We start from the raw sequence: 22,195 nt of genomic DNA, 5'->3' as shown, positions 1-22,195 counted from the left end.
TTTTGTCTTGAATTTATCCTATTAGTTTACAAGAACGCTGCAGAATAAACGTGAGAAATTCACAGCGAGGGTCGGGTGAATGTTTTGGGTTTAGATCAGCACTGACTCTGGTGCTTCTATAAACACGGTAGTTAAAAGCTTTAAACTGTGATGGCAGAGTAAATAAACTCACTAATCCAGAGTGGGTAAACACTGCCTGATCTCCGGCCCCACAGCATTATTCTTAAATCACTCTAACGGTGAGCTGTGGCATGTTGAGGCATTAACCCGTCGCATCTTGTGCCAAACCACGCATCAGTGGTGGAAGGTTTCAACACTCAGGGGTGAATGTTTTTGTTTGTTTTTGTTTTCTCCTGGCTGCTTCCATGTTTGTCTCAGCTCACCCGTCTGGTTTTTCAGATGTGATAAATCACTCGCCGGCGATTATGATTGACAGTTTCAAAGTATTGTTTTATTTTTCTTTCACAGATGAGACAGAGCGCCTCAGGAGGTCAGGTGCGCCCATCTCTCCCCAACGGCCCCACTACCAACTCCCTCCCCTCCCCCAACCCCAGCCTGCACCCCATGCGGCCCCACCTGGGACCCCACCGGCCACCGTGTCCGCCTCAGCCACTGGCCAACGGGCCCATGGGCTCCGCGCTGCACGGACACTCGGACCCGCTCCCCGCGGGTGACAGTAGTAACAGTAGTAGTAATAGTAGTAGTAGTAATAATAATCAGCCAGGGCCCGCGCCCACAGGACCCAACGGAGACGTGCCTTACCTGCAACCTGCCGGCAGCGGCGGTGCAGCACTGCTACCTCACACCTGCACAAACACGCAAACACAGGACACCATGCCGCGCCAGGCCCTGCACCTAAACTCCTCTCAGGTGAGACGCCTCACTGATGGGCTTTGTTCTCTTTTGTTTTTTATTCCAGCGCTGGTGACGGTGCCTGCTCTGCTCTCAGCTGCCGTGTTAAGTAATAGATAAAAGCGTGATTTAATCCACAGAGCTACGTTCATAAAAGCTGTCAGAAACCATTGACATTACTTACATTTTTATTCATTTTAATTTGTATTTTTATTGAATTCATTTTTTCTACGTCTGTTTTCTATTATTATTTTATACACATGTGAGTGTGCATCCACATGGGCACATTTCTGGCTCTGACACAGAGCCTGTATAAAAGCCCAGCTTACACATCATAATTACAGCCACACGTGTCCATGGTTACTGCCTACGAGAGCACTTCCTAACAGCTGTGCTCTTTTTCCTTCAGGGGCTTCAGAAGGGGTCTGTTCCACATGGCTCCAGCAGTGAGGGGACCCTCTCTCACCCCGAGACCCCCAACTCCACCACCCTCGCGCACCCCAACAATCAGGTTGGACATTCCACTAATGCCCCGTCGCCGCGGCCTCATAACCACCTCCCGTCCCCGCCCTCCCTCCCCCACTCCTCTACCTCAGGTGGAGCAGGACCCAGTGTGTCCGCTACCAAAGATGGCAACGCCACAGCCGCGTCCCTCGGCAACGGCAACTCTGTGGTCAAGACACCGTCGCCGCTGCCATCAGCTGATGGCAAAGCAGCGCAGGGGGACGGCCTAGCCAATCACATCCACTCGGATGGCGGCAAAGTGGTAGAAGGCGGCGACAAGCCGAGCCTTAGCGCAGACAATCCTAGGCTATCTGCCCTGCTGGCAGGGGGGAAGGGTCCAGAGGAGAGCGAGGGGCCGTCAGAAGGGACTGCGCCTGCGGCATCCACCACCTCGGATCCCCACAAGAAAATCAACAACATCCACCCGGCCGTCCTGCCCTCCACCCCCCACGCACAGGGCAGCTCAGCTGCCTCCTCGCCCATCTCTGCCATATCCACCGCCACACCTTCGCCCAAATCCTCAGAGCACACCCAGGCATGTGGCCACAGTCCTGCTGGCACCGCAGCCACTGCACCCGCCGTCAACGGCAACAGCAAAGGAGGTATTTCCGAGGACTCCCAGAGCCCGCTGAAGGCTGAGCCGCCTGCCGTCACCAGTCTCAAAGCTACGCCTCCGCACGGACACAGCTCCTCGTCGTCGTCATCGTCATCTTCAATATCCATCTACCCCAGCTCCACAGACGTGCTGAAGGCCTGCAGGTGAGAAGCCTCATTGTTTTTCTTTCACATTATGGAGTCTTGCGGATGCACTCAGACAGCACGCTTCTTTCCTCTCGTCAGGAACGATCGCATTGGCGTTGTTGTTGTTGTTGTTTTTTGGTGCATGCACAAAGAACACGCAGTCAGGCTGCGACAGGGGTTTTAAGTGCATTAACAAAACACCAGTTTTCTGGCATCTTACAAACTGAGAGTGACTTAGAGCTGAGTATGTTCTGGCAAGAACAGCACTGAGTTAAGTGTGTTTGAGGTACTAATGGAAATGTGCAGCTGCTCCCGTGTAAATGAGAGAAAATGCGTGTGCCTCACTCAGCTAATTTAGTGCTGAAATGTAGCGTTTAAGGGTTTTCAATTATGTAACCTAATGTTTGGAACATGTCTGGAATGTTCTCCAAAGTCGTAGCAAAGTTTAAGACCATTTTTCTTATTTGCTGCCTGTGCAGAATGAGAGCAGGATGGCCGGGCAGTGTGGGTTGTTTTGAGCATGTCTCCTCCCTGTGGAATTGCAGTGTAACTGCAGTACTAACAGCAAATTATTATGTAACTGTCAACAACACCGAAGGCTACTGGGCAGTCTTGTTGCCATGCAGATATTATTCAGTTAAACGGAGCCCTTCATGTGATTACAGACCTTCCATCAAATGGAAATAAATGGTTTGAGGTTTTGTTTTTTGTTTTTTTTTAGTTTACATTTTTTGTATTAAAATGTGCCATCACACCTTGCATTGTTCTAATGATACCACTGATATTGCTGAGAAGGAATTTGAGAGAAGTGTTTGCATCACTGCTGTGGCTGAGGAGGTTTTGTGTGCTATGCATGTGCAGAAACCTGGGGAAGAACGGTCTGTCCAACAGCAGCATCCTCCTCGATAAGTGCCCCCCGCCACGCCTGCCACCTCCACCCTCACCAGCCCTGCCCAAAGACAAGCTCAACCCTCCCACACCTAGCATCTACGTGAGTATCAGCCTTCAGCAAAATAAGTACATTTTAAATTTCTTCAGTTTTTAGCGCCCGAATTAAAAAAATAATTACTTTCTGTTTCCTGTGGCTGGACCAGCTGGAGAACAAGAGAGATGCTTTCTTCCCCCCGCTGCACCAGTTCTGCACAAACCCCTCCAACCCCGTCACTGTCATTCGAGGACTGGCTGGAGCTCTCAAACTGGGTAAATGGCTCCGTTACAAACGTGTGTGTGTGTGTGTGTGTATGTTTGCCGTCACAGAGATGATCGGAGCTTCATCTGTGTGCGGGTGTGTTTCTTCACGCAGACTTGGGTCTGTTTTCCACAAAGACGTTGGTCGAGGCCAATCCAGAGCACCTGGTGGAGGTCTGGACTCAGCTCTCCCAGCCCGCCGATGAGAACTGGGATCCGACCGGCACCAAGAAAATGTGGCGCTGTGAGAGCGCCCGCTCCCAAACCACCATCGCCAAATACGCCCAGTATCAGGCCGCCTCCTTCCAAGAGTCCCTGCGGGTCAGTTCCACTTTGCCTGTCACTTCAGAGACTGTAGAGAAAGATTCAGCTCGACTATAATCCTGAACTCACACGTTTTTGGTTTGTTTGCAGGAAGAGAATGAAAAGAAGGCACTGAAGGAGCCCTCAGACACAGAGCCAGCGTCAGCAGAGAGGTACCTATCAGCGTTCTTTAATAAAGACCCAGGTTTAATTATTTTGGCCCTGTTACAAAATCTCCAGGCGCTGATTTTTGTTCAGCTTTTCTCTGGTTTTCTGCAGAAACATACTGCAGAACATACTGAACATATTTTCTGCGAGTGATTATGGTCGTACTCTGTGTGTGGCTTATTGGGAATTCTCTGTGTGTCTTAAGTGCTGCCCGCAAAAGAAGGGGACCTTTGAAATACATCAAGTTTGGAACCAACATCGACGTGTCGGACGAACGGAAGTGAGTCTCATCTCAAAGTCTCATCTGCCTTTCATAGCTTGTCTCTCGAGAGTGTAACCCAGAAAAAACAGAGCTGCCTGTGTGAGAATCTGTTTGATTTCTTTGCTCTCCCTGAGTTAAAGTCTGAACTATTTGAGCAAATTTCAACCAAAAATAAGAGAACTGCTCATCTGAACCATGTTAAACTTGGCACTGTGGACACGTACGCAGCAGTACATCTGCCTTATTATTATTATTGTTGTTGTTATTAATACGATACTTTAAACAGTTTGAGTTAAGCACCGCTCTCGTCTCACCTGCCAGGTGGAAACAGCAGCTCCAGGAGCTCAGCAAACTCCCAGCCTTCGCTCGAGTGGTTTCCGCCGGCAACCTGCTCAGTCACGTGGGTCACACCATCATGGGTATGAACACAGTCCAGCTCTACATGAAGGTGCCTGGGAGCCGGATACCAGGTCAGCACACTAACAAGAAATTATGTCTAAAGTATTCATTTAGTTATTTATTTTTGAAGTGGTCAAAGAACATTTGTTCCCTCCCCCACCCCCCCACCCAGGTCATCAGGAACACAATAACTTCTGTGCCGTCAACATCAACATTGGACCAGGAGACTGTGAATGGTTTGCAGTACCGGAGCCCTACTGGGGAGTGATGAGCAACTTCTGTGAAAAGTAAGGAGCTCTTTATCTTTCTCCTCTCGTTCTCTCAGCTTATACGTACGCGCCTCCCAACCTCTCTTCTCAAACTCCTCCTTCCTCCAGGAACAACATCAACTTCCTGATGGGCTCGTGGTGGCCTAACCTGGAGGACTTGTACGAGGCCGACGTGCCCGTCTACCGCTTCATTCAGCGCCCGGGCGACTTGGTGTGGCTTAACACTGGCACAGTGCACTGGGTGCAGGCTATTGGCTGGTGCAATAACATCGCCTGGAACGTGGGACCTCTTACCGGTATGAAGTCATAGAGAGCATATTTTCTCTTAATAATAATAGTATTAGTAATAAACCATTTTCACCCACAGTTATAGCTCAGAAGCACTGAGGTGTGATTGAAGGGTTCTGATCCACAGCCGGGTTGATTTTATTTTCGCCGCCAGAAGGAAAATGTAAAGCAGCCGTTACACTCCGCCAGAGTCCGCTGACAGAAAACGAGCAATTTTACCTCCAAAGCTGGAGTTTGTGTACTCGTGTTTCTCCTGTGAGATTAAAAATATAGAGGCTGGCGGCTTTGAAAACAGCTTTTAACCACTTTTAAACCCGTCGTTACCCTTGACTGAGGCAGGCCTCGTATTTCAGGCCATCTCTCTGCTTGTTAAAGCAAGAAAACAGTGATTTTAAACATCTGTTACTGGAAAAGTCTCTATTTGCTCATCAGCTGGGAGCCAAAGTTGAGAAGCATTCAGAATATGAATACATTTGTGATGCTCTGACCTTTCTCCGTAATGTTTCCCTGCTGATTTTTGCCCTTTTCAGCTGATTAACGAGCTGACTGCAGCGCAGTTTTAAATCCACGTAGTCTGTGTGACTGTTTATGCTTACGCTGACTGATGAAGGGCTCCTGGCTGTCGGCATCCCGTGCGTGTCTATGTCCAATAAAGTCCAGAATGTTCTCCTAAATCTTTAAACTGCTCTTTCAGCTCACCAGTACAAGCTGGCTGTGGAGCGATACGAGTGGAATAAGCTCCAGAGCGTCAAGTCCATGGTTCCCATGGTACACCTCTCCTGGAACATGGCGCGCAACATTAAAGTGTCCGACCACAAGCTGTTCGAGATGATCAAGTAAGTCGCGGGGGCTTCTGCAGCTTCTTTTTTTCCTTTCTTTTCCACCCATCGCTGACGCCTCTGTTCCCGTCACAGGTACTGCTTGCTGCGGACGCTGAAGCAGTGCCAGTGGGTGAAGGAAGCCTTGGCGGCAGCCGGCAAGGAAACGGTGCTGAGGCCGAGGACCAGGGACGAGCCGGCCCACTACTGCACCATCTGTGAGGTCAGTGAACAACACCGGGAACATTGCAGCACCAGGGGTGTGAATTTTAACAGGATGTCACATTTTTCTGGCTTTGCAGCTTTTTCGAGTGAAAGATAATAGTCGTCGGCGCAATCGTTCCCACTCACATCCTGAATATTACTCTGCACCCTGGATTGTTAGATTAGAGAAGTTTAGTCCCTTAACTGTGTGTTTCACGTGTGAATTATAAGCATGTGGCTCAGGTAGGTAGAGCAGGTCGTCTGCTAATCAAAAGGATGATAGAAGAGGATCAAAAGCGCTGTATAAGAGCCAGTCCATTTACCACATAATGTAAAGTAAATGTCAATAGTAGAAATGAGCAGCCAATTTATTTTATTTATTAATTTCCCACCACTGTGGACGTGTATAACCTTTAATCTAACACGTGTGAAGGAAAGCAAGCATAGGCTAAATCCTGCTCGTTTCCCCTCCTGTTTCCTTTTTTTGTTTTTGTTTTTGGACAGCACGAGCACTTATTGCGATCAGCTGAATTAAAGCCGGCTCGGTTTTTGTTTGCGTTAATTAACAGCTTCGTTAATGGCTCGTATTTAAGCAGGGGGGGGGCTTTCAGCTGCTTTTTTAGAAAAGCTTTCCATTAAGCGTCTTTTGTCAATTGCTGTGATAATCGCAGACAGTTGCAAGAGAAGCTCAGCCTGTGGATTTAGTTTTGTAACGCGTGTTTTTGTGTGTGTGATCCACAGGTGGAAGTGTTCAACCTGCTGTTTGTGCGCCGCGAGCTCCTGTCCAAGAAGCAGTGCGTGGTCCACTGCCAGGATTGTGCCCGAAAAGGCAGCGCCGCACTGGACGACTTCGTGGTGCTGGAGCAGTACAGGATGGAGGACCTGATGCAGGTCTACGACCAGTTCACATTAGTAAGTCGTTAGATTTGTCAGTGCCCCAAAGCTCATATCACTACTATTTACACACAACCGATAAGTGCCATCTTATTTGCCGATAGCTGGCCAGCAGGGCCGATATTAGCCCATATGAAACATCAGCAGTGGCGGGAACTCACTGCAGAGGATTTGAACTTGAGGAATAATCGCTCTGTACCATCTCTCCTTCTCTCTCTGCGCAGGCCCCTCCTCTTCATTCATCTTCGTCTTGACATTAGGCGACTCTTCTTCTGCTGTGGAGCCATGAAGCCCATTTACAGGAACTTGTACTGAGATCTAAAAAAACTGAAAGAACAAACATACACGGACCATTTCTGATATTCAGGAAAGCCAAGGCCGACTCTACCCGACCCCCTCATCACCACCACCACCACCACCCACCCTCTCTGCCGCCCCTTCTGTATGGCTGGTCTCCATAGCGACGGCTGGAGGCTGAGGCGGCGGAGCGTGTCTGTCTATGCAACCCCTGTACAAAGAGCCCGGCGGAGGGCCTTCCACAAGAGGGCGCCACACTGAGCTCCATAACAGGACTCTTGTTTTCTCTCTTTCCCTCCTCCTCCTGTTCTCCGCCTTGCCAGGCCACCCACCCACCTCTCCTCCCTCCCCACTCCTCCTCTAGAGACAATGGCTCAGCCCTGTTTTAATTGAGGACTTAATCAGATGATCGGGAACAGGGAGGGGAAGGTGGGGTGGGGGGCGGGGACAAGGGGCAGGGGTGTTTTGTAGATACTTGTTAACTCTCCCAACTGGCAACACCACCCGTAAAAGACTACTGACTTGACAACCCGTCTTTCTCTCTCTTTCTGTTTCTTTCTCCTTGTTTTCTATTCCGATGACTGGGTGATTTTTTTTTTTTTCTTTTTTTTCTTTTTGTGGAGGGGGGTAGAACTTCCCCCTCCAAAAAAAAAATTTCTTCAGTCCACCCTCCTCCTTCTTCTCCCCCTTTAAGGAGCACTAGCCTAACTGGTCTTTTTCTATGGTAGATAGTAACTTTAAGAGTTTGGAAAAGCAGAATCCTCCCTACCTGACCCCCACCCACCAAAAAAATAAAATAAAATTAAAAAAATTTGTAATGTGAAGAATTTAGGTGAATTTAGGTTCTCCCCCCTCTCCCCCCCTTTTTTTTTTTTTTTTTTTTTTTTTCTTTTGTTCACAGCTTTTATGTATTTTATCTTCGTCTCGTTCTTTTCAAAGCTTTGATGTTTTTGTTTCTTAGGTTTAACAAAAAAATAAACAAAAAAATAAGGAAAAAAAAAGAAAAAATAGGGAAAAAAACTTACTAGCCAAGTCACAAAGAAAATGGGTTGCACATAGACTTATGGAATTAAGTTTAATTTGTGATTTTGTTTTGTTTGTTTTTTTGTTTTATGTTTCTAATCTTGATGTAAATTTACACTATTTATAAATACATATTTATTGCTTGAAAATATTTGTTGATGGAATGCTGTTATTTTTTCCAGAGTACCTGCCATTAAATTTGAAGGAGTTTTGTCATTTTAACACGACTCCTTTTACATTTTATATATATATAAATATAAATATATATATATATAAATAAATTGCTTAGCAAGCGTTGTACAGAAACGGACATTTAAAATTGTTTTATTGTTTGAAGAATGTTTTATGATGAGTCAATAAACACAAAGTTGACAAATTATCTGCAGTTTTCTTGTTTTGTTTTTTTTGTTGTTGTTGTTTTTTGGCTTCCTGGAACATACAAAGCACATTCGTATACATTCAGTAGGAGTAAAAATACATGAAACAATGCAGGTGTCGGGTGGAGGCCTGAAACCCAGCAGACAATGTAGCTGTAGACTGACACACACAGATTCCTACACTGTATGCCAGGTTCAGAACTTAACCAGGTTCTCAGAACTTCTCTTACTTTTATTCGAGAAACAAACTCCAGAGTCCCCGCATGGCCTCGGATCAACTCCGCCTGAGGCTTTTTTCCACCCAGTGGGTGGTTATTTGAGACACTTCTTAGAAATTTAAAAGGTGCGTAGTAGAGGAGATCACAGGAAAAGGGTGTAAGCTACACAGAAAACTCAAACAGGAAATAATACACTAATCCTGCTGATAAGGAATTTCAAATGCCAGTGGAAAAAAAAAAGAAGAAGAGCAAAATATATTAAAAATCACCTAAAGATTGTATTCAGAATAAGGCGGCTGTCAGCAGAGACCCAGTAGCCAGATGTAGCTGCTGCCAGCCCCACAGGATCTACACTGACTACTGAGCAACCGCTGGGTGCCCTGCGGCTTTGCAGCTCCGTCTGGAGCCAAAACTGGAGCCACTGTTCAGCCGAGATAGGAAATGATGAGGAGGGGAAACGACTTCAAGCTGCTTCAGACTGCTGCGGATGTAATGCAGGTGAGGATGTGGATACAGTTTGTAATGACATAGTCACACACCAATAAATTAAAAAAACAAGAGAAAACACTTTTTTTTTTTAACATAGTGCTCCAACACAAAGTCCTTGAAAATGAGAGGTACATACACTTGAACATGTTCATTTTACATAGAAGCAGAGCCACTAACAATGCTGCAACAGGCAGACACCCTTTTCCCGCTTGCACCTTCACCCTGCCAATTTCCTCTGTTGACAACGTGCAAAAAGGTTGTTTGCAGGAGTCTATTTTCCACATAAGATCCTTTGGTAGTGCAACAACCCTTTTTACACTCCCTGCAACAGCGAGGAAGTTGTTTTTGGTGTTCGTGTCTTCCGATGTGTTTTAATTTAACCGAGCCACTGTGGGTAAATCACTGAAAACGTCCCAGACCACTTAGTCTCTTTTCTCCTGTACAGACTTGTTTCATTGTCTGATCTTTTTTTTTTCTTCTTAATTACTTGATCATATTGGATGTTATATAACCACCAGTGACATGGAAAAATGTGTATTCCCTGGCTGATTGGCAGTGGTTCCTGGAGGTTGCTGGCTATTGCTGGGCAATATTGGTTGCAAAGAAGGTGCTGCACCAAAAACCTCCCAGTGACAGCCACGGTCACTGGAGTTTTTCCAACTTTTGTCTGCACATACTGGCTAACTATTAGCCTGAGCGGTAGAAAAACTCAAAAAAGCAAGATGCAAACTGAAAATGCAGAAGGTCTGCCAACTTTTACTTTGAAGGCAGACGCTCTTCATTTAAGGTTTTTGTTGCACTTTTTTTTCACACTTCTGCTACAGGTTGGAGAGCAGCTGGCCAGTGTTTGTAAGTCCATCACTTCCATTCAAACTATGACTGCCTTAATGTGCTAGGGGCCAGAGCAGTCACAAGCTTTTGCCAAACAGCTGGGGAATACGCATTGTTTTCTAGCGACCGTTGGTCTGTAGGCCTGCGTTACTGGGGACTTTAGCAATCAATGTCCCAGCGACTGCTGTAAAGTTTGCTTTGCAACTGTAGGTTGCCAGATGGTCACTGACTGGTCTCTAGACCTGAGTGACCGGGGCCTGATTCACTATATTCTAAAGTGAGTATTGACTGTCAAACGTGCAAACTGTCTAGCGCAAAAATTCATAGTTCCCTTTAGGATGAATCCTATAGATTTGACATTTCATCAAGCAGCAGCATTTCCTATTTAGCAAGTTCTACTTTACATGGTAAATTATTGACATCTGTATAACGTCATTCATGTTGAAATCTACTAAAGGAAGTCAGTACCTATTGATTTCTATTTTACAATGCCCAACTGTACAGAAGAAATTAACGTGTTTATACCTTTGGACAAAAACACTTTTGGAAGTTTTTGCTAATTTTTGACTGACAGGTGGAAGCCGGTGATAGATAGTATAAAAGATGGATGTAGCCACTGTGATGCCAGGTACTGGTTTCTAAAGTCCCGCATTGAAGCCTCAAGATGAGTATTTTTACCGTCTCCATCTTGTGGCGAAACGGGATGGGACTCGCTGTGAAACTGCTTGCTTATTGGCTAACAAATCTCAATCTCTTAGCAAATGAGCACAGCCTGAATAAAACTCAATTCTGAAATGCAAAATACGATCTAAGCATCAAAGTGTTTAGAGGTCACATCAGCAGAAATTAATTGCTACATGTAGCTGTGGCTGCTAGTTCTATGCTAGGCTTCACTTTAGTTAATCTGCATCAAAACTGGGCCTCTTAACCTGTTTGGGCCGTTGATGCTTTTTCATATATTGTTAAATTCTGCTAACAGACCATCCACGAAGCTGGCTCTAGTGTTGGTGGGTGAAATTCTAGCTCTTTATTAGTCTGTTACTTAGTACTGATTAGCAGTTTTATAGATATATTTTGCTAACTTAGCACTCCATCTTCTTATCTTATTTTCATTACTGCTAGGTACACAAAAATGAAATGGTGACAGCCTTGAAGCTAAAGTTGAACCTTCGAAAAGGGGTTTCACAAACCAGTGAATGACATCACAGCAGATACGTCTGTATTTTAAATATTGAACGTATGTTAGCATTTGGCTATAGGGGTTGCTGTGTCTGAAAGAACAATGGTTCAGGTACATGTGGGAAAAGAGTTAAAGTTCCTTCTTTGTCTCGCTTTTTTTTTTTGCTTTTTAAGCAGCACACAGTCCCTCTGCACCCACGCTGAAAACAAGATGGCCGACTGAGCCCGCTCAGACTGGTTGTCGGCGTCCATCTTGACTGCCACCGATGGACACTGGAAGACTTCGCGCCTCCTTTTCTCCGGAGAGTCGACTCTTCTGTTTGACAGTCTGACAGGAGGCCTGGAAATAAAAAAAGATGTCTGGGTGAGAACGGCAACCATGGCAAGAGGACAGTTTTATACTATTGTTTGTTTCATACTCAAACAACGGCAAACATTTAAAGCAGCAGCAGGCAAAAAGTGGTGCTTATACGTGCTGTATGTATTTTGGACAGTGTAGTACAGTGTGCCTCTCTGAAACATTTTCACTCGACACCCACAAACTATTATTCTGGCGGAGGCGCACAGGAACAAAACCAAGTGTGGGCTGAAAATCGTGATTCTAGGAAACAAGATGCCAGCTGTAATGTCAGTTAAGAAGACGGAGACTTCCTGTTGGCTGTTTGACACGACCGAGGGAGGAAATGTCAGTTTTGTGCTACAAGGTTAAAATTAAAAAAGTGTAGGGGGAGGAAAGGGTGTGGGGGGCTGAGGGTTTTTCTTTTTTACTCTACTTCGCCTCCATTCATCCTTCTGCCCCCCACACACACACACACACACTTTTCCTTAACATACGGTATGGTTAAGTACACTAAACTGTAACTATTCGCTCTCATTTCCCTATATATAAAACCCTACAGGAATTCCACATAGCCTGGACCACCAACCAACCCCCTCAACCCACCCCCTGCTAGTGGTCCTCAAATCCTGCCTACCTAACAATGTCTCCCTGTGTCACAGCAGGGGATAAAGAAAGCGAGAGAGATTTAAATTAGCGGAGTGATCGATATCCCCTCCGTCCCTACCCCTTCCCACTCCCACCCTGTTTTACCTTCCTCTCTGCCCTCTCTGGCATTTCCGCTTTAGTGAGAAACAGACAGGTGGCCCTGACTGCTAATTTTAAACAGGCCGATTGTCTGCTTGTGTTTCCCACAGCTATGTATAGATGCCAGCAATAAACCAAGTAGGTCAGTGTGTGACAGACACACACACACACACAAACAGGGCCCCGACCTCTAAAAATGTGTGACTTGTCCATTCATCCACTCCCACTTCTGTTGCAAAATTATCCTTCCTGATTGGCTGTCGTTGTCAGCCAATGGTAGAGCTTCCTGCTGCCCATTCATAAAACCCAGGGTCATTGAAGATAATGTGGTATGAAGGCATGTGCGAAGGAGGAGAAGCAAGCCCACTTTTTTTTTTTTGAACTTTAGCGTCATGGAGTGCAACCACGTTTTTGATGTGAGAGCTTGACGTTACTTAAATGCAGATTACAGAAAAACAACAAAGCAGGTTTAGTAAATGCGAGCTCGATCTGGAAACAGTGCAAGCGGCGAGTAGATTTGAAATTTGTGCAGCTCTGTGTCAAATTCAGACCTTTAAATGAAAAATGGCCGACTGCAGCCTTGACACAAAAGCATCACATTCCTTTCTGTTTAATAAGTAATGAATGGTGGGCCTCTCAGACCACGATACCCCCCACCCCCTTGTTTTCTCAGGTTCTCACTCTCTCAATCCCCTTCCATGCCTCATATTTTACTCAAAAGCTTTTTTTTCACTTTGCTTCTTCTCCTTGCTCCTCCTGTAATTACCACTACTGCTGTTTTTCTGACTTGTTTCATAGTAACCATCCCCTTACCCCCCTCCTGAGAGCTGCACATATATATATAGAAAAGTGTGACTGTGTCAAAGTGACTCACTTTGCGCGCAGCTTAATGTGTGACATCCAAGGCTCATAGCTGTGAGGGGCGAGGGAGCCAGATGAAACATTCCCATTCAATTAAGAGCACCTCATGTTTTAGGCTAATCAGCTGGCAATACTGACTGGAAACTGTTGCTTTTGATATTTGTTTTTTTAAGATCAGGACACTGAGATTTCCTCGCTAAACATTATGAAGATTAATCTCTTTCATCTGTGTCCTGTCTGCCGGAGGTTTCTTCCTGTTAAAAGGGAGTTTTTCCTTCCCTCTGTCGCCAAGTGCTTGCTCAAAGGGAGTTGTTTGATTATTGGGGTTTACTCTGTTTTATTGTAGGGTCCCTGCAATATAAGCGACTTGAGGCGACTGGTGTTGTGATTTGTGGTTATATAAAAAAAACTGAAATGAAGTGAACTGCAAGAACCCACAAGAACTGCAAAAATCTGTATAGACCTCAGAGTTTCACGACTGCCCATGAATCTGTTTGCACACAAAACCCCCCCAAATATTTGCAGGAATATTGGGTTACCATAGTGAGTTGGCACTTGGAAGTAGCAGGTTTGCAGGTCCTGTTTAAAGGGATCTTTTTGGGGGTGAACGTCACGCCAAATGGCACTCAAAGCACTGTAAGAAATCCGGTGTGTATTTCCAGAAATATGGACGTAGTGATTCAAACAAATTTAGCTTGGTGTGAGCAGTTTCATCCACCAACCAAAAGTAGCAGCTAGCTGACATTGCAGCTCAGCTGAGAAGGGAAGTGGGGGACGCCATTCATGTTTCTTTCCGGTTAGGATCCCTGGTTTGAGACTGGGAGGAGATCGTTAGTGTCCCCTTATTCAACTTATCCCGAGCCCAGCTAAACGGGAGGGTTGTGTCAGTGAGTGTATCCTGTGTAAAACAAAACAAAACAAAAATCTGTGCCAAGCCAAACACGCAGATCCATCTGCTGTGAAAGGGAGCAGCTGAAAGTACCCCACATTCATAAGGCATCTTACATCAACACTTTCTATATGGATAAACTCATTTTGTGGTGAAATGTCCCTTTAGCACTATTTCAAATTAAACTGCCTGCAGATAAATAGCAGCCATGTACATGATTACTCTTAACTCTTATATCTACTTGATCAAATGTAAAATCAGTGCATGTCAGTGACGACAGACTGATACTGTTATAAAACGCAAGCATGAAAAAAACATAAAATCTTTATGTTCGAAGCCACCGAGATGAAACGTAAACCGTGGCCTCCATCAAATGAAGAGATGCGAGGCATGTTTGTGACGGGCTATCCAAGATAACAAAAAATACCAGGAAAAAAAATCGAGGTGCTACCCATTGCCATGGAAACGGAGAGTAATTAGCACAGAGTGCTGTTCAGAGAAAAGCGGAGAGGAAGAGGGAGCATGATTTTGTCTGTGTGGGATGTTGGCCTGTTTTCAAGAGATGGGGAATGAGAGGAGGATGAGGAGGACATGAAGCGGCCTTCGCGCTGCAGGTTTCAGGTGTCCTTGCAGGCCGGAAAGGGGGGGGGGGGGCAAACTTTCACTGCTCAATTTGATTAAGAAATCATCAGTTGGCGTTTTTGGAGGAAAGATCTGGGCAGATTTTCTCACTGCTGCTCTATCCAGCACCCCCCACACCCCCTCCTCCCTTCCTTTCCTGAAGCCTCGCTGCATGTTTATACAGAGACTGCGAGTGGAAAGCTGGGTTCAGCTGTTGATCTGGCTCATGCTGCTTACAGTCCCCCATGTACTACGGATGTGTCTGTCCATCTGTTGGTCACGTGACGTTCAGTCTCACTAATGTGATTTCTGACAAAGAGGGAGCGCGACTTTGTTTCCCAGCGCTGGATATCAAAGGCTGAGCCACCAAAGTCAGCGCACTCCTTGGGCTGGCTGCGTTGACTTTTCAAAGCATGAGTAATGTTTGATATTTAACGTCGACGTCACTGAAACGGCAGGACGTTTTGATGTAGAAAGCCATTCTTTTGCATCGAATTTTGAACGTATGTTTAATAGTCGCTTTTAAATCAAGAGTCAGAAATGATGGGTTTGAAGTGTGGGAAAGTCTTGGAACGACCCCACTGATAATCCAGGAGTGGTGACGCATCCTGTCACCGATTGGCCCTGGGCTTCCTCACATCAATCATACCACATGACACATTTCCTTGCATAACGTTCATTACTGAACTTTTATTTATAAAGTTGACTCAGGACGCTGCTGTTTATCCCAAATGTCCCTCAGATTCATGCATTTTCACTCAGTGGCCTGCATTTTCTAGGTTTAGTGCCTTGCTCAAGGACCGTGAGTTGACCCCTTGGGGTTGCAACAGGATTGCCCCCCATGCAGAGCAGCTCTACCAGCCAGCAGCAGCTCTAATCTAAATCTGATCTTTAACTAGACGATGCTTTAAAAGTGCATTTCTCATCCAGGTTGGAAAAACACCCACACAGTTGGTACACAATTTACTGCCGTTCTTCAACAACTCCTCAATCACCCTCCTCTCTGCAGCAGCTAATGGCAGCCAGGAGCCCACGAGCGCGTATATGCTAAGAACAATTATGCAGATGTGTGCTAAAACCACTTTGGTGGTATAATCCAACAATCAGTCCATTATAGTAATTGTCGTTAGCGAGTGGGCGATTATGGCTTCGACAGAGACGCTGAAGAACAGCCAGCCAGAGCTCTGCTGGTTTTATGCAAATTTGGCAAGCTCCATTTAATATGTCAGATGTAATGTGGCTGTATTTCTAAAATTCTGACGTTTGAGCCGGCCTCGGAGAGAGTCTGTGTGTGTGTGTGCGAGACCACCTGTGGGTTCGTAGGCAGACGTTAACGGTAAAAGGAAAATTGATTGAAATAATGAACCAGGCCGCTTTTCTAAGGGACCGTGTTCGAATTATCAGAAAGGGGAGGGGTCAGATTGGAGGACGGTTATGGATTTTTATTATTATTTTTTTTTATTTTTAAGGAGCAAAAGGTCTTTAAACTTCCCAAGTACTGCAGCACAAGTGTAGCTGCTGGAAAACAGTTACATCACATGCTTTTTGCCTACGTCATGACCCGCTACGATGCATGAAGCAGGCAAAAAGCTTGTGATGTAACCCTGCTCATGTCCTGCCCTGCAACTAAATGCAATTTCAAGGTGTTTTATTTGAAATTACAATCCAATAGAATAAGGTGTTAACAAGCAAAGTTTTTACAAGAAACAAAGTAAGTAGTGTGTAAGTAATTTGAATTTGTACGTACTTTTCTGGTAATTTAGCGGAAAACAAAAAAGTATTTTCCCTCATTTTATATTGTAAATATGCTGTACTTTTTGGGGCACGGGCTGTATGGTAGGGTGACTTGACCATGCCCATCTTTCTTTTTCTTCGTTATTTAATAATCATTACATTGATGTACATGAATGATTTTCTATTATTCAGTCGGCCTTTTTATTTCACTCACGCTTTACATTACTTACCTAATTTTCTGTAAAATACCCAGAAGTTGGGCAAGGTTATGACACTTCATAATACGGCCTCAAACAGTACAGCATGCTTGAGATGTTGTTTGTTTTTCTGCTAACTTATGAGGAAATTACGCATTACTTAAAATGACTTAAAGTATAATTACTTGTTTCCTGTAAAAACCTGATTTGTTACCCTACTAACTCTAAGTATTTTAAATAAGTAAATTACATTGTAATTTCAAACAAAATACACTGAAATTCCATTTAATTACAGGTGAATTACACCCTAAGTCATTGGCTGTTTTATGAATTGTTACCTTGTGTCTTTGTGACAGGCTTTCCTATCCAGAAAAGCTACACTGTATCACCAATGTATCCTTTAAGAGGAAACCCTTAAATATGGCTTGTTACAGCTAGCAAGAACTGAATACGATTTCTGTAAGTGGTCATTTTAAGCCAGGAATTCCCCATAATTTTAAACATATCAGACATTTATCAAATAAACAGAGTTTACCTTAAAGCTAACAAGTTCTCAATGCAATTCTACAAATAAAATCAGGTTTTGTCTTATTAAAAATCTCCAAAGGAGTCATTTTTACACGTTCTCTAAATCATTTGAGTCAGCTAAACATCTGAGGTAAACTCATTATTATTATTATTATTATTATTATTATTATTATTATTATTATTATTATTATTATTATTATCGACATTTGTAGTTCTCCTGCACTCATACGTGCTGAGGTCATCTGACTCGCTTTGTCCAGTTGTAACGCATCAGCTGGGAGCTTAGGGGTGTCATGTGAGGAGGCAGCATGTCAGCAGCAGCAATAATGTGGTTACCGTAAAAAGGAAGGCAAGGAATGTATCCTAAATTCAACCCCGGTCCTCCTCCTCCCTTTCAGTCATGGGTTCTCCGCTGGGTAATCGCATACCAAAAACACAAGAATTTCCCCCTCTCTCCTCTCCAGGCAGGGGCTACCCCCCTCCCTTCCCTCTTTAGTGTAAAGCCTGATGAATTTCACCCGGAACAAACCGGGAACTTTATGTGTTTAAGAGTTTTTTCTTTCTTTTTTGTTTTCTTTCGTTTTTTGTGGTTTGAAATAAACTAAATATAGAGACGAGCATACTTAGTAATAGGAAATGAATAATATGATATATATTTAGTAATACCAAAAATAACTGCAGTCCAAACATGTCATTATTCATATTAACTCAATAGGCGACTTGATTAATTGATAGTAGAATGGCTGAATTATTTTATTTATTAATTAAGCTGTAAAGTAATTTCAAAGCAAACATATAGAATTAACCATATTATAATCTTATTTATAAGCATAAATACGGTATATATAATGTACTGACAGCCAATATGGGAAAGGAAAAAAAATGATATGATATGATATGAAATGGGTAAATATTGCAAGTTTGTGCGGCTCTTATTCTGAAACTCGCAACCGGATTTGCGTCCCTTGGTGTCAGAGTTTTGACAGCGGTGGCATCGGTTCTGAGAGCGGCTTTGAGAGCGGTTTCCAAACTGCACTTAATGTGAAAAATAGAGAGAAAACGCCGGGCGCATTCCTGAGACTCAGAGACATCCATGCCCGACCGACACAGACACAACTTGTAGTCTGTGTGTGTGCATGTGCAGGCGTGTGCGCCCGCGCACAAACCGTGCGTCTCTGCGTGGGTGGAGAGCTTGGAGACCACACACTTTGCGCATTGCCCCCCCCCCCATCCCCCCCAACACACACACACTCACAGGACCGAGTACCACACTTGGCACTCAAAGTAACTAAACATTCAAGTTGACAAAAAGAAAAACACAACTTGAATGTTGAGCAGCACTTAAGATATGTCTTTGGGTTTTTTTAAAAAGTGCGTAAAAATGCCCCTCTGTTTTTTTTTTGTTAACCAAGTGGTGAGACTGAAATGTGCTCCATGGAGAAGCCCCGCATGGCCAAAAGCAGAGCACAGCCGAGGTGATGAGGTGGGCTTTGGTCAGCGTGAGCGTTCACTTGAGGAAACCGGTGTTAAATAATAACAATAAATAACATTAATAACAATAACAACAACAGGAGCACGGTATTGTTTTCACGGTTTCCCGTCCGATCACACTCCGCGTTGCGCAATCTGCATGGATAAAGCTGTGAACGGAATGGTGCCACAAACGAGAGAGAGAGTGAAAGAAAGTCTATTAAAGTTGCTTTTCTCCAGCACGGGCTGAGGCAGCAGCAGCAACACTAACGGCCGGCGAAAGTTGTTGTGCCTTCCCCGGAGATAGAAAGCGTCGTTATGAAAAGTGGCTCCACTTACCGTGGCTGGCTCTGCTGGCCGCATGTCCCCATGAGAACACTGTGCGTGTGTGCACAAGACGCATGCCGATACTAGCGGTCGGAAGCGCAGCGCGACACGTCAACGCGTGCTGCTTCCCATATCATAAAAGAGGAGGAGGGGTAGTGGTGGTGCTGGGGGGGGGCTTCAGCTGCTGCCTTGGTGGTGCACTAACTGGGGTCCGGGGAAGTCTGGGTTTGGGGTCCGATGTAAGAATATATATATATATATATATATATTTATCATTTTCGAATTAGACTTTCTGTTCAACCCTTTCTGTATTATTTAGACCAGCTTGGTTGACTTTAATTGTTTGCTAATTGTAATTTCTGTTATTTTAAGCACCACTGAACGACACAGGAAATCATTCCTGCCTGTGGCCATCTCCCTGTACAACGCATCCACTTAACACACTGTTTGCTGCTACAGCTACACATGTTTCTTTTCCAACTATTTATTTATGAGTGAAGTATGTATGTGTATATATGTATATATTGTACTATTCTTAGTTAGTGTATTGTCTGTCTTGTCTTAATGTTGGTTTAAAATGGAGCACTGTAACAAAAAAATAATTTCCCCCTGGGATCAATAAAGTATTCTGATTCTGATTCTGATTCTGATTCTGATTATGAGAATTTCTGAATTTCAGAGGGGGGGGGGGGGGGTTGGAAAGCATGTGACTACCAAGAACTCCAAAGCAGAGTCTTTAGGGAAAAAATTGTGCATTTACCTCGCACAAGTTGTACAATAAACTGATTTGAAGCCTTCATGAGTGCAGATCTCTGGTGCCTGGTTCTATTATTTTATTTAATTAATTATTTCAACTTCAATTATTGGCCACTTAACAATAGTTCAGCCAATCAGCGGTCAAGAAGCAGACCTAGTGCTTCAGAAATACATATTCACTGACATCCTGTTTTTTACTACGTTTTTCTATTGAACATTTTGGATTAACCCCGCCCCCCCCCAAAAAATAAAATCTCAGAATCGTAGATGCAGGTGTGAATGGTGTTCTGTCACCTGATGATTCACTGCTTAATCTCTCATTTTACAAGACTGCAAGCATTGCTAGATCACTCATCCTTCTTATGGGGGAAAAAAAGAGGATCCCTTGTAGACACACATGGGTGACATGTCTCGGGACTGAGTTGCTACAGGACTCGTGGCTCATCCCTTTTGTTTCATGGATAATGTGTCACATGGGCATTTAAGTAACCACTGCATGCATTTTCAGTCTTTCCTACTGTATGCAGCAGCATATCATTTCATTAACCCCCCTCCCCCCAGCAGAACTCATCTTTACCAAGCCTGTTGGTGATGTTCCCACCCTGCACTCAGCCTGAATGAATCCTGCAGCATGATGCCAGTCCGGTGGCACGCTGCTCTTTTTAATTGAAGAGCTAACAAGAGTGAATGGTGTCATCTGCAGAGGAAGGAAGCCTGGGAGATTTGTACTCCTGCTGCTGCTGCTGCTGCACTGTGAAGCCAAACGACTGGCATCTCTCATCTCACACACACACTCTCACTCTCTCTGCAGCAGCGACTCCACACCGAAGCACGGGCAGCACGAGACACACACAGGCATACAAATGGGCACCCAGGCTGTATGCGCACGTACATCACACTGAGGAACACAGAAACATCAAGTGCTTACCTATGAGCTCCATCCAGACTGTTAAAGCCCGGGGCAACCCCCACCACCCCTCCCCTTCGCTCAGACGCAGTCATCTGCCTCTGTTAGTCTTCTTCTCCTCCTCATCTCTACCTCTTCACTCACTTTCTTCTTCTCCTTCCTATCTATTTCTCTCTCGCTCTCGAGGTGTTCCCCCTGTGCAGCTCTCCTTGGCTGTTTCTCTCTGTCTCTGCTCGCTGCATCCTTCCCTCTCTCTCTCTGCTCTCCACCAGTCTCTACACGGATCTTTTAAGTCTACCAACCTCTTCACTGATCAATGGACAGCCAGCGAAGCAAGCCCTGCTGCCTCCACCTCCCCCAGCTTTGTGCGTGCATGCATGTGTGTGTGTGTTTGTGTGTGCGTTTCGCTGCAAGGAGAGGAGGCTTCCAACCCACACACCACTCTCCAGAGCTCTCAGCCTCCACACTGCCTCATCAGTTGACCACTCTACACCCCTACGCATCAATTGCGTGCATGTGCGTGTGCACGCCTACACACAGCAGGACCATTAAAAGCTTACATTTTAGTGTCACCTGAAGTAGATTTTTGGTGGTGGCGGTGGGGGAGTGTGTATGTCTTAAGAAGGGCAGTAAGGTATCCTCAGCAAAGAGCTCCGAACACCTGTGACTCATCTCGATTCCCACAGAGCAGCCTTTAATGGGTGCAGATACATCCATCGCTTCCAGAAACCAGGTGGATTTTCAGTTCAAAAGGTACCTGCAGGCCATCTGGGCAATTCTGGTGAGCGGCTAATCTTGTTAGGATGTTCTCAGCATAACTAAACACAACAGAAATACCCTCATTTGCTCATTTTTTTGAGGAGGGGGTTTGAAAATTTACCCAAGATGCGCAGAGAAAAAAAATCGAAATGTTCCCAATTTCGAAGAGTTTCTAGAATTTTTTTTTTTTTTAAATGTCTGATTTAGGGGGGAAAGGAAGGCGGCTCAAGCCATTTTTGATATTAAGAGAATCTGAGCAACCTGCACTGCAACAGGGTTATAAATAGTGATCTAAATTCATCCTGCGCTGACTGCCATGTGAGGCGGAGAAGCCATCGGATGAGAATAAATGCAAGTGATCCAGTGGCGGCCTCACGAGGGGGTTAAATCTAATAACAGCAGAGCAATGGCCGGTCAGAGGCTCCAGACTGCTACGCTGTGACCAAGCTCGGAGAAACAGCTGTTCAGAGCTTTAAAAATGATAAAAGAAATATTTGCCTTCTATTACATTTTTGATGTTTCCTGCAACTGCAGCTGCAAATATCAGAGCTCTGTAATGAGCAATGATTACATCGTGGCTGAACGAGCAAGGAATGCTGACTGACAGGTGACAGGTACTATTCAAAATTGCAATGATAATGAGTGCTTAGCGGGAAAGATGGAGGTAAAAATTAGCATGGAGCATAAATTCAGAGCCCTTTTTGGTGTAATTACAGTCACGTGTACATTTGCCAGTGCAAAAATGGCCTCCAAAAAGA

At 44.8% G+C, this 22,195-nt stretch overlaps 1 protein-coding gene and 1 long non-coding RNA gene across 3 annotated transcripts in view; one reads left to right on the top strand and one right to left on the bottom strand.

Annotated features, from left to right (window-relative positions):
- LOC102291812 (histone demethylase UTY) overlaps positions 1-8,589 on the top strand; it is a 35,570-nt gene extending 26,981 nt beyond the window's left edge. For both annotated transcript variants that reach the window (XM_014332922.2, XM_005919987.3), the window contains 14 exons: positions 469-870; positions 1,262-2,115; positions 2,959-3,088; positions 3,192-3,297; positions 3,401-3,606; positions 3,700-3,761; positions 3,962-4,036; positions 4,340-4,488; positions 4,590-4,704; positions 4,795-4,982; positions 5,669-5,810; positions 5,889-6,015; positions 6,738-6,908; positions 7,115-8,589. In XM_014332922.2, the coding sequence (XP_014188408.1) occupies positions 469-870; positions 1,262-2,115; positions 2,959-3,088; positions 3,192-3,297; positions 3,401-3,606; positions 3,700-3,761; positions 3,962-4,036; positions 4,340-4,488; positions 4,590-4,704; positions 4,795-4,982; positions 5,669-5,810; positions 5,889-6,015; positions 6,738-6,908; positions 7,115-7,144 (2,757 nt within the window). In that variant the 3' untranslated portion in view covers positions 7,145-8,589. The remainder of the gene's footprint in view (positions 1-468; positions 871-1,261; positions 2,116-2,958; positions 3,089-3,191; positions 3,298-3,400; positions 3,607-3,699; positions 3,762-3,961; positions 4,037-4,339; positions 4,489-4,589; positions 4,705-4,794; positions 4,983-5,668; positions 5,811-5,888; positions 6,016-6,737; positions 6,909-7,114) is intronic.
- On the bottom strand, positions 8,519-21,402 carry LOC102291605. Its single transcript, XR_315640.3, has 2 exons — positions 20,700-21,402; positions 8,519-11,644 (listed from the first exon to the last, which is right to left on the bottom strand). It is a non-coding gene; the product is annotated as an uncharacterized LOC102291605 (long non-coding RNA).
- Between the last annotated feature and the right edge of the window lie 793 nt (positions 21,403-22,195).

The sequence above is a fragment of the Haplochromis burtoni genome, unplaced genomic scaffold (genome assembly GCF_018398535.1).
Source record: "Haplochromis burtoni strain Fernald_Lab_line unplaced genomic scaffold, NCSU_Asbu1 Contig_40, whole genome shotgun sequence".
NCBI lineage: Eukaryota > Metazoa > Chordata > Actinopteri > Cichliformes > Cichlidae > Haplochromis > Haplochromis burtoni.
Note: the sequence above shows the minus strand (reverse complement) of the source record. Positions and strands in the feature narration are given on the sequence as shown.